Genomic DNA, 15,172 nt, shown 5'->3' with positions numbered 1-15,172 from the left:
CGCATGGAGCGCGCGTACTCCTTCAGCGATTCCTTTTCCAGCGCCCCTTTCGCGTTGACGTATCCGTCCAGCAGCTCACGGATTCGGTAGATGAAGTTGTCCAACGAGTCGTCCACGTGGTCGATGAAGTCCCTGTTCTCACCAGGAATCGACTTGGACAGCATCTTCCATTTCCAAAACTCCTCCATGAAGTCGAGGCCGATGAAAATGTAGTCGCGGAAGTAGCGCGGCGTCGAGAAGAGGCCGATCCCTTGACCGCGCGAGTCGACGAACAGCTTCGTCGGGTCCGCAAAAAAGGAGGTGTCGAGCTGGATCACCTTGATGGCGCGCCGATACACCAGATCGAAGACAACGGTGGCCAGCTCGCTCGGGATGTCCGCTACCGCGTAGTCGTCCTCCAGCGGCGTCAGGACATAACGCTGCAGACAAGCACACGCGTCCGTCACCAGCTCCCGCGCCGATTCACTGATGCGCAGCAGTCGATGGTCTCCGTGCTGGTAGTGCTTCAGCACTGGCAGCAGAGACGAGCGAGATGTCAGGGGGCCCCTCCCCGTTTCCTCGTCGCGGTAGGCGCCGTCGAACTGCGCTTGCACGGCTCTGACGAGCTTCTCCTCAAGGAGCTTCCGTACGTCTTTCCGAAGAATGTCAGTGCGATTGAAGTTTTCGCCGAGGCGCTGCACGATCTGATCGACGCCCTGCAGCGCTGTCTCATTGCGGATGAGCCGGTTCGCCGTGGGTGCGGTCAGAGCACTGTCCATCCGTGTGGCGACGCTGAGGCTGCCTCCTGTCTGGCCTGTAGACCCGCCTGCACCCGCGCCGGGCTGCGATACCTTGCTCCGCTGTACCGCGTTGATGAAGGCGCTCTTCACGAAATCCTCGCTGATGCGCACAATCTGCTGCAGCTGCATCCCTGTCCTGGCCTCGATCTCTGTCCCGTAATAGTTCGGTGGGTGGCTCGCTAGGTAGTCATCCGCGTAGACGAGGTAGTCCATGCACCGCGCAATGGCTTCCCAGCTCGACTCCTTTCCGCTCAGCACCGACGGTAGGATGGGTGGAGGATGATAACAGCGCGCTGCTTTCGCCATTTCCTCGATGGTGAGGGTGATGTTCTCCTGCGCCACATCCCACGGCTTGACATCTCGGATGATCTCATTCGCGCGAACTGAGATGGCGCTCGAGGTCTCGGCGAACGAGTCGATAGCCTTCGCGCTGGCGCGGTTCAACGCGTCGAGGTCATTCAGCTGCTCCTCGAGCTGCGCTAGCGCCCACATGGCAGCGACACCGAGCAAGGGGGAAAACGCCGCGAGGACGGTTGATCAACCTCTTGCCTTGTGGAAAGTATTGTGTGTGTGCGTGTGTGTGTGGGCCGTTGCAGCCCTGAAGTGGCGGCAAACGCGACGCCTCCGTCGGCAAAAACACAAGACGCAAGTTGGAGACGGACTACCGTGAGTAGTAGTCCATTGGGAGAGACAGGGACAGAGAGTAACCCGTAAAACAGATGAGAGGCCAAAGCAGCCGACTGAAGACCAAAACGATGAACGACAAGGATTCACCTTCTGAGACAATGCGGGGGTCCAACAAAAAGGCAGAGAGGGAGGGGGGAGGATGCTTCCACCACCACCCCTCTTCCTCTCTCTCTGGAGAATATGGTCGCGAGCTTTCGAGCGGCCACCGACATTCTTTTTTTTTTTTTGGCTTTGCTTACGAGTCGTCATGTGAAGACAAAGGCGCACCGCCGCGCGCGAGTGACGCGCTGGATCGGAAGCAGTGCCGCCTTGGTCACTTTCTCTTCCTGCCATGAAAGTGCCTCTCTTCGCACCTTACACGCTGCCCCCGCCCTCTCGCTTCCTCCCTCCTGCTACTCTACGCCCGTGTCGCGCAGTAGCGAGAGGCAGCGTCGAAAGTCTGCGGGCAGAGGTGCTGCGGCAGTAATGGGGTCCGCTGTAACGGGGTGGATGAAGGAGAGGCTGTGCGCGTGTAGTGCGACCCGACTTATCATCGACTGACAGCACACTGCCCCGCCGTGCTCCAGATCGGCGAGGATGGGGAGACCACGGCTTGCCAGATGGCGTCGGAGCTGATGCTTCTTGCCCTGCTGAATGCGGCACTCCACCCACGCCACCCTGTGCTTTGGGAAAAAACGGATAACGCGGTAGCGGGTCCTGATCTTAGGGTCTGCGGCGTCGATGATGTCATCATGCAGACGCACATTGCGTAGCGATGGCTCCAATACCACACAGAGCGCGTGGTATATTTTGCTGTGATGAGAGAAGGCTGCGCTCGTACCGAGTTGGTGCCGCAGTGAGTCGGCCGCCACGTCAGACTTGGCGATGAGCAGACACCCGCTCGTCTCCGCGTCGAGGCGATGCACCTGCCCTTGACGAAAGATGCCCCTCGCAAGGGCGCCGACGCGGTCTGTGGCTAGCAACACAGAAATGAGGTCAGTCGTTGGCGTCCCGAGCTGCGTGCAACTCAGTCCATGGCGCGACGTCGCCAGTCCCGCAGGTTTGTCGACAACAAGAACGTCATCATCCTCGTAAAGCACTGGTATGATCGGCAGTTTCACTTCTGCCGCCGTCGCAGCTGCCACGCATTCGTGAACGCACGGCAGTCGTACCTCTACCTTGACCTCACTCATCGGTGCAGTTGAAACACGCACACAGCTGTCTGCGAGGTGATCGAGAAGGGTGCGCCAGTAGGAACACTTCGGCGCGAGATCGTGCAGCGCACGCAGCAGTGGAACACCATCTGGCACGCTCGACAAGGTAAAGCGGATGATGGAGGGGCGCTCGGAGGCGGCGGTGTCGTGACACTCGCCACATTCCTCCAAGTACGCGGCGAAGGAGTCGTCCAGTGGCGAGATGTCGCCGCGTGCGAGCGCTCTGGCGTATGTGTGCAGCAGGCGGTTGTCCACCAAGTTCCGCTTCGGATCTTTCAGGGCAAGCTGATAGGCCGCGCTTACGTAGGTGTCGCCCCTCGCACACTGCGCCTGCGCAGACGACTCGAGCGCGAACCGGAGCCACGGGCGCTCAAGATCTGTGAGCGTCCACACACTCAGTGAATCCATCGCGACGCGTCGCGGCTGCAGACGTCGCTGGCGCACCTGCTTGAGCACCGCCGCGGCACGGCTCACAGGCAGCATGTCAGGGCTGACAAATTGGTTCGCCCACGCTTGGATTGATGCCGGCTCTGCTGGGAAAACGACACCGGGGTCGATGAAGAAGTGCGTAGCTTCACGCAGTAAGGCGCCGATCCCGTGCCCCGGTCGTTGCGCTGCCACGCCAGCAGACGACACCGCTGGCCGACTTTCATTGGACTGCGCCTTGCCCAGCTCGCGGCGCAGGCGCATGGCGAGCTGGGTTGCACAGGAGTCCGACGCCGACGTCGCCGATTCGTCTTTTCCAGCGAAGGACTCCAAAAACGCGTGAACGGCAGCCGGGGTGTGCAGCTGAACCAGCGACGCTAGAGCCGCACTGGCAGCTGCAGAGAGGCTTGGGAGAGAAGGGTTGATGGCGAGCGCGATGGCAGCAGCCGTGTCGGTCGCCGCCAGCGACTCCACCATTCCGTTGTACTGTGCCGCCTCCACGTCGTCCAGGTCCCCTGGTGACTTCTGCAGCCACCCATGCAAGGCGCCTTCGACCGCGGCAGGGTCGGAGGACACGAAGCGGCCGCGCACCTTGGCGATAAAACGGCACTGTCGCCGCTGCACCTCGGTGCAAGTGCCGTGCACTTCATCCTTCACGTACAGTTGCGGTATGGCATGCTCTGTGCCAAGCACGGCTCTCGACGACCCTTCGTCGATTTTCGTTGAGGATGTCGCGCCGGCAGAGGTCGTTTGAGCCGGTGTATCGAGTTGCTGCGCTATATCTTCGAGCGCACGCAGAGCCTGTGAGGGAGTCATGCCCTTAACCATCGTGAGCAAAGCGCCGGGATGAAGCAGCGTCACGGCCTGGCGCTCGCCATTCACGTCCACCAGCTCCACACGGCACAGACACGCTTGAGGTAGCGTCGTCGTTTGCCGAGCCTCGAGAGCGCGCAAGACTTTGCGTCCCGCATGTCGCACGAGGCCGCGCACGTGATGCATGCCAAAAGGGGATCCTCTGCTGCGTTCCGGAATCCACGTCTATGAGCGACGACGCCCTCCGACGGCCCAAAGTGCCTGCCTGTGCGCGTATTACGTGGTAAGCGTAAGGGCAGAGCACTGTTTGGCGAGAGTTCCACGCGCCGAAGTGGTTGCGCTCCTCAGGAGGGTGTGAGTGATGAGACAAGCAGCGGAGGCGAATGGGAATGTAGTGAAGAGGGACGCCACGTCGCCTATGTGGGCGAGACCTGCGGCATGCGTACGCACTTATGTGTGCACCAGTGTAGAGAGAAGGCGGCGAACGTGGCAGACAGACGAACGAAGCTCAAGAAAGGGAGAGTGGGGGCGAAAAGGAAGGGGCGACGGGGAACTTGGCATGCAGGGTGTGCAAGACGCACGGAGTTCTGGTGTAGAGACAGCAGCTGAGCAGAGTGAATGAGCGCGGGCACGGCAGACACAGGGTGACAAAGAGGGAACGAGGCGAAGATGGGCGCGCCAGCTGGTGCCGTCGACACCTCATCGCTGAGGAAATCGCCGTCTTCTTCACCTGTCTCCTCTTTCCGGCGTCACGTGAGTGCCGGCGAGGGCAGTCTGCCGGCAAAGCCTGTGAAGACTCACGTCATATCCCATGTGCGCGGTACGCAGTGCGTGTCGGCAGCCACGCTCGCAAAGGTGCGCAGAGTCCTCAGAGAAACCGCCTCCGCCGTCCCCTTCTCTGGCGCTCAGCGAGACGCGGGTGCTACTGCAGCGCTTTGGATGTCTTTGGTTCGTAACGGACACAAATGAAAAACAACAACAGAAGAGAGAAACACATCGGCCCCGATCACTGTGCGGACCGATGTGGCCCTTTCGCTGCTGCGTGCGAAACGACGCGCGCAAAAGCTTCACGACATCCTCCGCCCATCCCATCAGCGTCCGCCTTCGCTTACGCCTTGGGGGTCTTGAAGTGGTTGGCAATGCGGCGGTTCACCACCTTCAGGTAGCGGCAGCGGCCGGTGCCGGTGCGGCGGCGCTTGATGGCCTTCACGGACCAGTTGTAGCGACGGCGGCTGGCACGCGGGTAGGCGCAGGCGGCGCACCGCTCCCACTGGACGTGGTAGGAGTTGCGGCCACAGCGGCGGCACAGGATGTGCGTGCGCCCGTGGCGCTGACCCATCGAGGTGGTACCCTTCGTCATTGCTGGTTCGTACAGGAGCGAGGAGGGAGAGAGAAGGCCTACGGATCATCCGCAGCGTGGCGGGGAGTTGCGTGAAAGATAAGGACGACGTGGTAGTGGACACAACGCGTGTGTGGTGCGTGAGAAAGAGAGGTCGGAAGCGGTACGAGAAAGAGAGAGAGAGGAGGGAGGAGTCGAAGACGACATGGAAGGAGGACCACACGTCACGTGAATGGGGCCGTGCAGCAGCGACAGCAAAGATGAGGCACGTAGCAGAGAGCACAGAGAAACGGAGTGTCGCGAGTTGCGCGGGCGCTGACCTCACTCCTTTGCGGAGGGCAGTACGCATGCACGTTCCCTTGAGTGCCACAGAAACCAAGTGTCGATTTGACATGCCCCCACCCCCTCAGCGAGAAAGGGCAAGAGAAGTGGTGGCTCATGAGGCATGCACTTCGATGGATTCGTGATTAAAACGGTTTAGCCGTTTGCGTGAGAGAGGAACGCCGCGCGCGCGGAAAAACGCACGTGGCATGACCTCAGCGCACCTCGTGGACGGCCTCCGCGGCCTTTCGCATGCGTGTGAATAGCCACACAGCCTCGAGGAAATCCCAAAAGATGATGGAAGCGCCCACCAACACGCTCCATAAGCACCGTGAACTGTGAGGTGCAGCAAACACTGACGAGGTGAGCCTGCCAAGCTTCTGCAAGAGCACTGCGGAAAATGCCAAAGCCATACATGTCGTGCCTAAGAGCCTCGTCGCGTGCAGATCCAATCCGTGCACTGGTCATCTCCGTCCTTGCCCAAATCGACGTCGGCGCTCGTCATAATTGTTTGATTCGTGGCCTGGTGAATGACGTCAATGCTCGCAATGTACGGGACGTGCCAGTGGCGCTGAGAGGCCACGCCGCACGCTTGCACCCACACCGAGTACACCCGAGGCAGATGAATGCGCAACGTGGCAACCCGCGCAATCTTGTTGTATAGCGCCTTGTACGTGATGCGGTGCCGCTGCCGCCACCGCACGAAGAAGCGCGGCTGCAGCACCGTGAAGTAGTGGTCGCGCATCTGGTCGTTAGAGATGATGCAAGAATCCTGCCGCGTCAGCACTGCGTAGAGCCAGCAGTAGTCATCGTTGAGAAACGCGGGGCTTGGCAGCAGCGCGCCCATGTCCCGCCATCTAGCCGCATAGGTGGCGTTCTCCGGAGTAGGGTGCGCTAGATGGCGGTTGTGCAGAACAATCACCGCCTTTTTTCCGCTTCGCTCTGCTGCTGTGCGCATGTCCTCAATGAGGGAGAACTTTGGGGCGACATCGACTGGGAAGGGCACGCTGAACCGATCTGCTGAGGGGACGGAGGAGGGGTCGATACCGCGGGAACGCAGCAGCGCATCCTTGGCCTCGGTGTACCAGCTGTTTAACCCGTAATAGCCTACATTCGCGCCGTCGATGACCGTGTCGTAAGACATCTTCGCGGCGGCCGCCTTGAACTCCTCGAACTCCCTCCACCGCTGACAGACCGTCTCCTCCGAGACCTCGGTGTCTGGCTCGTAGCGGCTGGAGCCCTGTAACCGTGGCTTGACGAGCTTCTCGACAAGGTCATGCACCAGCACCGCGCGGTCTTCGGCAGATAGGTCAAAGCTCTGCAGCTGTGCACCGCAGTTAGAGCAGACACCGTCGTCGCTGACCGGCGCCACAGTACCGCCGAGCAGCTCACGAACCAGCTGCGCGTTTGCAGCCCCCAGAACAGGGTGATGCCGCGCCATCTCATCCAGGACAAGGTTCGTGCGCTCGGCTGCCTCGGCGGTAGTTACAGCAGCCTTGTCCCGGGCGGCGGCGATCGTGCGAAGAACTTCGTTGTAGTCGTTGTCCCACATTTCCAGCTCCTTTGAACGGGCCATACCAAAGAACTCAAAGCACAGCGGCACGTCAGCGGCGCTGCGGCAGTGCACAAAGAGGGGATGGAACACGCGACGCTTGAAAGCGTCTGCCGGCAGAGCGTCCAAGATGCGTCGAAGCAGTGCGACATCGACTACCGGTGCCTGTATGGCAACCCGGAGTGCCACAGCGGCCACGCGCTCGTCGAATGCGGCGAGGAAGGCCTCCGGCAGCTTCGCCCGGCTGCATAGAAGAGTTTCCACGAGGCGAACGCCAGACTCGACCAGTTTCGGTGTGCACCACATGTAGAGTACCTTGGAAATGACGGTGTTGCGTGGCAGCTCCTGATGCTTTGCGGCCATCTCCGCAAGGAAGCTCAGGGCCACCTCCGCCTTGCTCGGATCCTGCCTCGCCGCGGCCCCTAGAGCGTCAAATGCATGGCTGAGAAAGTCGCGCTGGCTCAGCCGGAGCTTTGGACGTAATTGCGCGTTGTTCTCCGCAACCAACGACATCACCTCAGGAATGTCGCTCACATGTGCGGATATGTCAGGAGCCGGCTCACGACGCGGTCGCTTCGCTGCGGGCGCGCCATTGTTAGCGAGCAGAGATCGGTTCATGCTCGGCATTAATGAGAGCACAGGCCCAGAAGAGGGCGTAGTGGGACACAAGGCGACAAAAGACGAACAAAACCAGAACGAAGCAGATGCTAATATGGTCCAGCTCGGCCCACGGCGACCGCTGCCTGACGATACGCGCACTAAGGCGCAGATGCCCAATGAGGAAAGAGGGGGGAACGCCGACGCGCGCAGTCCTCCCCACACTCGCAGAGGAGACACACACAAGAGAGCGCCGTGCGTTTGTGGATGTTTGCGCTTCCGCGACCACAAGAGTGTGCGCAGCAGCCACCAAATGAAATCGCGGCGCGGCGCCCGGTCGTGGCGCGGCGCAAGAGACCAGAGAACGAAGAGCGAATGAGCAGGAGAAACGGAATGTGAGAGAGAGAGCTGAAGAGGGCGAAGCATCGAAGCAAAACGAAGGCGCGAGAGATACATATACGTACATATATATACACACACGAGTAAGTGGTACGCCTCGTGCCCCTTCTCCGCTACAGCACAGGAGATCAAACGCCACTCGAGCCCCGCAGGCGCACAGGTCCCACCAGCGCGGTGCGAAGCAGTCGTGGACACACGCGCTGCAGCAGTGCGCCCACTCAGCCATCTGAGAGCACGGCCCCCCTGCCTCGTGCCCTACCAACCTCTCTCCCCCTCTCTTTGCCTCGCAGGTCTCGCCTCACAGCCGCTCCCCCATCATGCCGGCCGCCAGCCCTCGTGCATCCCTCCTCGGGGCATGGCTCAGCCCCCCACCCCCCCGCACCAGCAGGCAGTGCGCGAGGGCCGGGTGAGACATGCGCCCGAGTCGCTCTGGCACGCTGCCCAATCATATGGATGGCGCAGACGTGTGCACGGTTGCAGGCCGCCCCAGTACAACGCTATCCACGACCGCGTCGCCGACGCCAGCAGTGGTACATCGCCCCGACCACCGCTACGTCGTCGGTGCTTGACCCTGTCCGCACCAGAAGAAGTAGGGTTCTGACATTGGCAGGGGACAGAGGTGAGGTGCCGCGTGGCCTCCTCACAAAATGTAGGTAACGGGATCTGGATAACACGCTGAACTGTCTCTCGTCATTATGGGGCGAGTGAGAGCAAGGAAAGCATAGCCGTATAGGTTCGAATTGGCATGCGGCACGTTCGATGCAACAGGTGCGCGAGTTTGGGCGTACGCAACGGAGAGGGCCAGGGATGGCCTTCTATGCTTCTCTGCGTGCCTGGAGATACATAATCGCACACGAACAAGATTTATGAAGCTGCGCATCGTCACCAAATTGAGCGCGACTTGAGTTCGAGGCTTTTCTCACATGCTTGCATCTTTTGGTGAAACGGGCATCGCGATTCTCACCAAGAGACGAACTGAAAAAAAAAGAAAAAAAACCGACGTACACTATAAACCGTTTTGCCTGCTTCCGTTTGTGCCACTGCACCTGCTTCTCTACTGAGAGTGTCCGACACATTTTTTTAGACACCGAGGTGCAGCGCACGCTAAGGTAGAGAAAGCAAAGGGGTGGTGGTGAAAACGCCCCGTCACGCACGGCAGGACACGTCTATCTTCTACATGGAAAAGTGGGCGTACTTGGGAGACGAAGAGCAGGGGGGGGGTAAAGATATACGAGCAGCGGTTGTGACAGTCACACCAAGGCTTACAGCATTCAATAACAACGTGTACCCCAGGTACTGCGGGTCTCGCCGTCACCCGCAGCCAGAGTCGAGTCACAGAAGGAACGAAGAAGACGTGATTGGCCGTCGCACATGCGTGCTTGTGTGCATCATTCACAAGTGGCCTCCCGACGAAAGTGCCCGGTACTCTCAACGAAGGGATGAGCCTGCAAAAAGAAAAAAAATATCGCCAGCATACAAACATAAGACAACGGATGAGCGACCCCAGGGGAGGGCGAGAAGGCGGAGGCGGGAGGCATAAGTAATGTGGTGGTCTTGAGTGAAACGGTCAACCGGCTCACGTGCTCAATCCTTGGGCAGCAGAGTTCTCTGCGACTCGCCAGTGCAGCTCCTTCGGCAGGATGCTTTGCCCACACTCACGCCCGCATCACGCGTGCCCTACACCGATTTCACGCAAAGGAGACACGGACAACTTCCGCCTTGAAGACGTTTGTAAGCTGCTGCGAGAGGCAGGCCAGTTGGTACTTGAGCTCTGTCGCCTGCCGAGTGAGCTGAACGATGCTTTCCTTCACGTTGCGCAGCTCGCGCTGCTGCTGACGGAGAGCCTTGCCGTCCTCGGTGTTCTGGCTGATGGCAGACTCTATGAGTTGCTGCAGCTCCGTTCGCTCTGCCAGCTGCCTGTTGATGGAATCAGTGTTTGCAAGCAGCGCCTTGTAGGAACGCAGATGCTCGAAGACACCCTCGGTGATACGAGAGGAAAAGTGATTCGGATTGTCGCAGGTCGCGTATGTAATGTCCGATACCTCCGACTGCATGAACTGCTCCCCGTAAACCCTGACGAGTTCTGCGCGGAGCTTCTCCATCCACACCGCGTAGTCGTCCACCTCGCGTAGTGTCTCCGGCTTCAGCCCCATCACTACACTAGATACCGACATCAAGCGATGAGGACGCTCGAAAAGGCTCATTGTGTGCGTTGAGCGGATGCGGCTTCTCTCTGCAGAAAGGAGTGAGGAAGAGTGCAAGGTTTTTCTCAGGGCATGCGTGCGAGCGATTCGGCGCCGTTGGTGCCACCGAGACTGTCACCGCAGGTCGGCACAGCCCCGTTTCAGCGTGGAACAGTGAAACAGCGAGCTGTCGTGTATAGGGAAGGGTGGATGCCACCCAAACAGCGCTGTGGGCAAGAAATCGCCAATATACCTGGAGGAGAGATGCATCCCTCCAGAAGAAAGATACAGAGCGCGCGCGCTCGAAGTCGAGGTGAGAGAGGTTGAGCAGAGATACCGAAGGACGCCGGAGGTAAGAGGCAGTAGGTGCGAAGTGGCGCCAGAGTTTTGCATCGCCAAAGGGCGAAAGAGAGCACGACGCCGCAACTTCCCATCGAAAAGATCGGCCGTCACACGAGCAGGGCGGTGCGACGGGTGCGCACGAAAGTGGTGCGTGCAGGCCTTCATGAGGGCACACATGCACTCACTCATATATGTCGAAGGTGAACCGGACAAACGCTATTCGGATTCCTTTTTCCACTCCTTGTGCGCTGCTCGAGAGCGGGGGACAGGGAGCCGCTCCACAAGAGGAGGGGGGCGTGTTACACGGCCAAGCATGGAGGGGCGAGGAGATAGAGTGCTGCCAAGCCCTTGCCGCCTTCTCTTTGCATCTTTTCTCAAAAATTGCCCCCGCGCATGCGGTCCTTCTTCCGCAGTTCTCGTTCCGTGCCTTTTGATACTTTCTAGTTGTATTGGGTATCGGATGCTCGTTTAGCCCCTTCGAGTCAGTTTGTCAGTCGCTCCCTGGCTGCGTTGCTTCTTCCCGACTGCTGCCGGTGTTGCTGCCCGCACGCTGTCGGTGCGCACACACAGGCCACGGAAGACACGCTTGGGTAAGGCATAAGCGTTGGCGTCCAGGGCGCCATTGCACTCGACCTGTGGTCCACCTCGCCTTGTTCTAGTCCACACACGCGTGCTCATTCGTGGACCCAAAAACAACAAACTAAAAGAAAGGGACAGCGGCGACGGTAGAGCGTAGCACAAAGAAAAAATCGAAAACGGTGAGGGGCAGATGAGGGACTAAGAAGACAAGGAACTCGTGCCGCAGTGCCCGCCGTGCAAGATGGCTGAGAAACGAGCTTGTAATGGTCAAGGAGGCGAAAAGGTGCTAGTGCAGCAGCGTGATAAAGAGAGAGAAGAGGCACGAGGAGGCACGCATGCTCACCCAAGAACAGGAAAACAAAACGAAGAACTGATGGGTGCACAGTAAAGGAGAAAAAGCAAACAGTGCACGTCTTTATTTGTTGCTGCCTCTCACGTCCGCCAGCACGAGAAACATTCCGCTGCATAGTTTGGCAGCAATCCCGAGTCCACTGTAGCTAAAGCACACACGCGCAGAACATGGGAAGGAGGAGAGACTACGCGACGGCGGCAACGGGAGAGGAAAGAAAATCAACGCACAGAGCGCATACACGCAGGCGAAACAAAAGGGACAAACCACACAAGAGGCCCCTCATACGATTTTAGCGTATAACTAGACACCTTACAAGACCCGGAAAAATAATAATAAAACACACAGAGGTATCAGACGAGCGGGGAGACAAACAGGAGGAGGGGAGGAATGAAGAAACCTTACAGTAGGCACGGGGTCTGCAGAGGGAAAAGGGACACAGCGAAAATAGTAACCGGGGTGCGACGCGCTGCCAGATCTACACACACACACAGCGGATAACCAGCGTAGAAGGCTGCTAACACAGCCCACTGGAGATGAAGCACAAACCCTTGATTTTGCCCCCTTTCCACGTGCCCCTTCTCCGCTACAGCACAGGAGATCAAACGCCACTCGAGCCCCGCAGGCGCACAGGTCCCACCAGCGCGGTGCGAAGCAGTCGTGGACACACGCGCTGCAGCAGTGCGCCCACTCAGCCATCTGAGAGCACGGCCCCCCTGCCTCGTGCCCTACCAACCTCTCTCCCCCTCTCTTTGCCTCGCAGGTCTCGCCTCACAGCCGCTCCCCCATCATGCCGGCCGCCAGCCCTCGTGCATCCCTCCTCGGGGCATGGCTCAGCCCCCGCCCCCCGCACCAGCAGGCAGTGCGCGAGGGCCGGGTGAGACATGCGCCCGAGTCGCTCTGGCACGCTGCCCAATCATATGGATGGCGCAGACGTGTGCACGGTTGCAGGCCGCCCCAGTACAACGCTATCCACGGCCGCGTCGCCGACGCCAGCAGTGGTACATCGCCCCGACCACCGCTACGTCGTCGGTGCTTGACCCTGTCCGCACCAGAAGAAGTAGGGTTCTGGCATTGGCAGGGGACAGAGGTGAGGTGCCGCTTGGCCTCCTCCCACACACACACACAGAGTGGGGGTGTACGGGGCCCTGTGATACCAAGCACCGTGAGGTTTGTGCCGCCGCTATCAAGAGAGCAATAATAATGGAAAACATAAAATGGTAAAGGAAGACGTGGTAGGTGCGAAGCGGTGTAGCTGGAGTGAGGAATGGTAGTACTGGCGCGGTGTATTGCCACCTTATGATATGCTGGCAAATCCTACCCCCTCTCGCGGTTTGGCCATCTGTGCCCGCTTTTTTCGTCTCTCTTTTGGTGCCAGGCATCCGTGTGCTGCTTTCTACTTTTGACTACGTGTAGTCGTGTGCGTGTGCGCTGGCGGCTCACCTCGTCGACGTCGTTGTCATCACGGGCACCGCCGCCACTGCAGCATGTGAGCTGAGATGCAGACAGAGAGGAACAACAACAGGAAAAAAAAAAGAGGAAACGTCACGAAAAAAGGACGTCGAGTGTACAAGGGGGGGGGACAATGAAACGCAAACATACAGAAAACCAACAAGGAAAGGGGGAAAGGGGAAGGACCACGCACACTCAGACGAGGAGAGCGGTCAGCTGATGCTAAGAGGGGGAAGGGGAGGGAAAGAAGGGGAGGAGGAGGAAGTGGGGGGGGGGCAGGTGAAAAAATGAAAGCGCATGCGATTCAAATGTAGGACGGCGCACTTCACATCGATGAGTCAGCAACTGGTAAGGAGGAACAACAGAGCGGGGGAAACAAGTATGTGTGCTGAAGTAAACCGCCTCCCCTGGTGTGTATAATTTTCTTCCTTTGTTCGGGGAGTGGAGTGATGAGGGGGGAAGGGCATGCGCTGAATTCGGGAGTGCGTGAAAAGGGAATCCGCAGCGCACCACGACTGTCTCCTTTGCCCTCCTTCAGCGAAGCCCTCGCCCACTACCACTACCACTAAACCCCTCTCTCGCGACCCACATGTGGCGCACGGCAGCACAGTGCACGTTTCTCGACGGAACCGAGGGGGGAGGGAGCGAGAGAACGAAACAGTCTAGAGGAACAGGTATCAAAACACGTTAGCACAAAATGACAGTATGAGAGGCGCCGCACGCGGCAATATATGTCCACTATCTTCACACACAACAGAAGAAAAAAGTAGACGAACCGATGCACCCGTGAAGATAGCCATAGGAGAAACCTTCATCATCATGCGGTGCTCAGTGAAACACCGGCTGTGCCATCTGTTTCTTTCGGGTATGTGGCCACATGTACCTCTACTCCAGCACGCCCGTGTGCAGAAGCCCCTGATACTCCATGGCCTCGCTGTCCTCCACAAGTGCGTCTACATTGTTGTACAGATAGCCCCCATACATGTTTTCCAGATCCACCAAAAGGACTACCGCTCCGTCTTTGCCGTGGGCGCTAATATCGATGTCGTACTCCTCCTTGAAGAACTCCTTCAAGGCAGACGAAGACTCTATCGGGTCGTCTGAGCCGCGCTCTGTCACCTCCTGAAACGCGTTCCATTCTTTGTAAGTCCAGAAGCCGCGGCTGTTCTCATCGAACTGGTCAAAAATAAGCTTCACTAGGCCGAGGTCGTCGTTCGACAGAAGAACGCGAAACCCCTCCGTCTCCGTGCGGGCGTAGAGCGCACGACACCGGCCGCAGTAGCTCTGGTTTGTCTCCTCGTCGAACTCTAGATCATCGATGCCCTGGCAGTGCCGATTTGCACATACCTGCAACACCACAACATCTTCGTCGTCAGAGGAATGATCGCTCATTTTTTTAGGTGGTGGTGAGGTCACCGAGCAAGTCAAGCTGTTATGATGATGACTGAGCGAGCGAGCGAGAGACGCAAGGGGGGGGGTGCAGAACAAGCGACGACGAGTACGACAAGAAGGGGTAGGAGGGAGTGCGAGGGTAGCTGATGTCGAGAAAGGAATAGAGATGCGCAAAATAAAGAAGATATAATCCAATCAATCAATTCAGCGAGAGAGAGGGCCCACACAGGTGGCGAGAGAGAGAGGAGGCGGGGAAAGACGCCCGGACAGACACCAGCGCAAAGAATGACAGGCGACAAATCGACTTATACAGCGACACGAACAGTCACAATGCAGCAACCTATCAGAAAGAGCACACGAACGAATTCAAACGGAAATGCGGGGTTCACGACAGCGACAGTGAGAGCGACAGCAGAGAGGACCAGCACTCACAGTTTGTCTCAACAGAGTCCAGAAGAGAGCAGCAAGCGATCCACAAGCAAAAAAAGGAACCACAATAGAGGACCGCCAAAACACGCTCGGCAACAAATGTCCGCCTCGAATCACTCAATACAAAAACGAAGCACCCAACGAATTGCCATGACTTAGAGGAAAGAGAGAGAAGGGTTACAGCAGCAGCAGCAGCGACAGGCAAGCGCTGGAGTGTCTCTGCGTGAACGAGTGAGCGAAGACGACAAGCTAACACTGGAGACAATGACAACGACAATACAAGAAGTGGAAGGGGTGAGACAGAATAATAGTGTTACTCAAACACCTGCGAAACTCGATT

General features: G+C 58.5%; 5 protein-coding genes across 5 annotated transcripts; all 5 read right to left on the bottom strand.

Moving 5' to 3' along the window:
- Window positions 1-1,858: 1,858 nt before the first annotated feature.
- On the bottom strand, window positions 1,859-4,084 carry LINJ_35_5430 (conserved hypothetical protein; the record flags this gene model as incomplete). The annotated part of the gene is made up of 1 exon (XM_001469296.1): window positions 1,859-4,084. One exon carries the CDS (start codon window positions 4,082-4,084, stop codon window positions 1,859-1,861), a length of 2,226 nt encoding a protein of 741 aa, XP_001469333.1.
- Window positions 4,085-5,006: 922 nt separating this feature from the next.
- On the bottom strand, window positions 5,007-5,237 carry LINJ_35_5420 (60S ribosomal protein L37; the record flags this gene model as incomplete). The annotated part of the gene is made up of 1 exon (XM_001469295.1): window positions 5,007-5,237. The coding sequence occupies one exon, from the start codon at window positions 5,235-5,237 to the stop codon at window positions 5,007-5,009; it is 231 nt and encodes a 76-aa protein (XP_001469332.1).
- Window positions 5,238-5,982: 745 nt separating this feature from the next.
- LINJ_35_5410 (conserved hypothetical protein) lies at window positions 5,983-7,737 on the bottom strand (the record flags this gene model as incomplete). Its single annotated transcript, XM_001469294.1, has 1 exon — window positions 5,983-7,737. The coding sequence occupies one exon, from the start codon at window positions 7,735-7,737 to the stop codon at window positions 5,983-5,985; it is 1,755 nt and encodes a 584-aa protein (XP_001469331.1).
- Window positions 7,738-9,794: 2,057 nt separating this feature from the next.
- On the bottom strand, window positions 9,795-10,310 carry LINJ_35_5400 (conserved hypothetical protein; the record flags this gene model as incomplete). Its single annotated transcript, XM_001469293.1, has 1 exon — window positions 9,795-10,310. One exon carries the CDS (start codon window positions 10,308-10,310, stop codon window positions 9,795-9,797), a length of 516 nt encoding a protein of 171 aa, XP_001469330.1.
- Window positions 10,311-13,896: 3,586 nt separating this feature from the next.
- On the bottom strand, window positions 13,897-14,403 carry LINJ_35_5390 (conserved hypothetical protein; the record flags this gene model as incomplete). Its single annotated transcript, XM_001469292.1, has 1 exon — window positions 13,897-14,403. One exon carries the CDS (start codon window positions 14,401-14,403, stop codon window positions 13,897-13,899), a length of 507 nt encoding a protein of 168 aa, XP_001469329.1.
- Between the last annotated feature and the right edge of the window lie 769 nt (window positions 14,404-15,172).

Source organism: Leishmania infantum, chromosome 35, assembly GCF_000002875.2.
Source record: "Leishmania infantum JPCM5 genome chromosome 35".
Classification (NCBI taxonomy): Eukaryota; Euglenozoa; class Kinetoplastea; order Trypanosomatida; family Trypanosomatidae; genus Leishmania; species Leishmania infantum.
The sequence above is the reverse complement of the archived record's forward strand: the minus strand, read 5'-3'. Positions and strand labels throughout refer to the sequence as shown.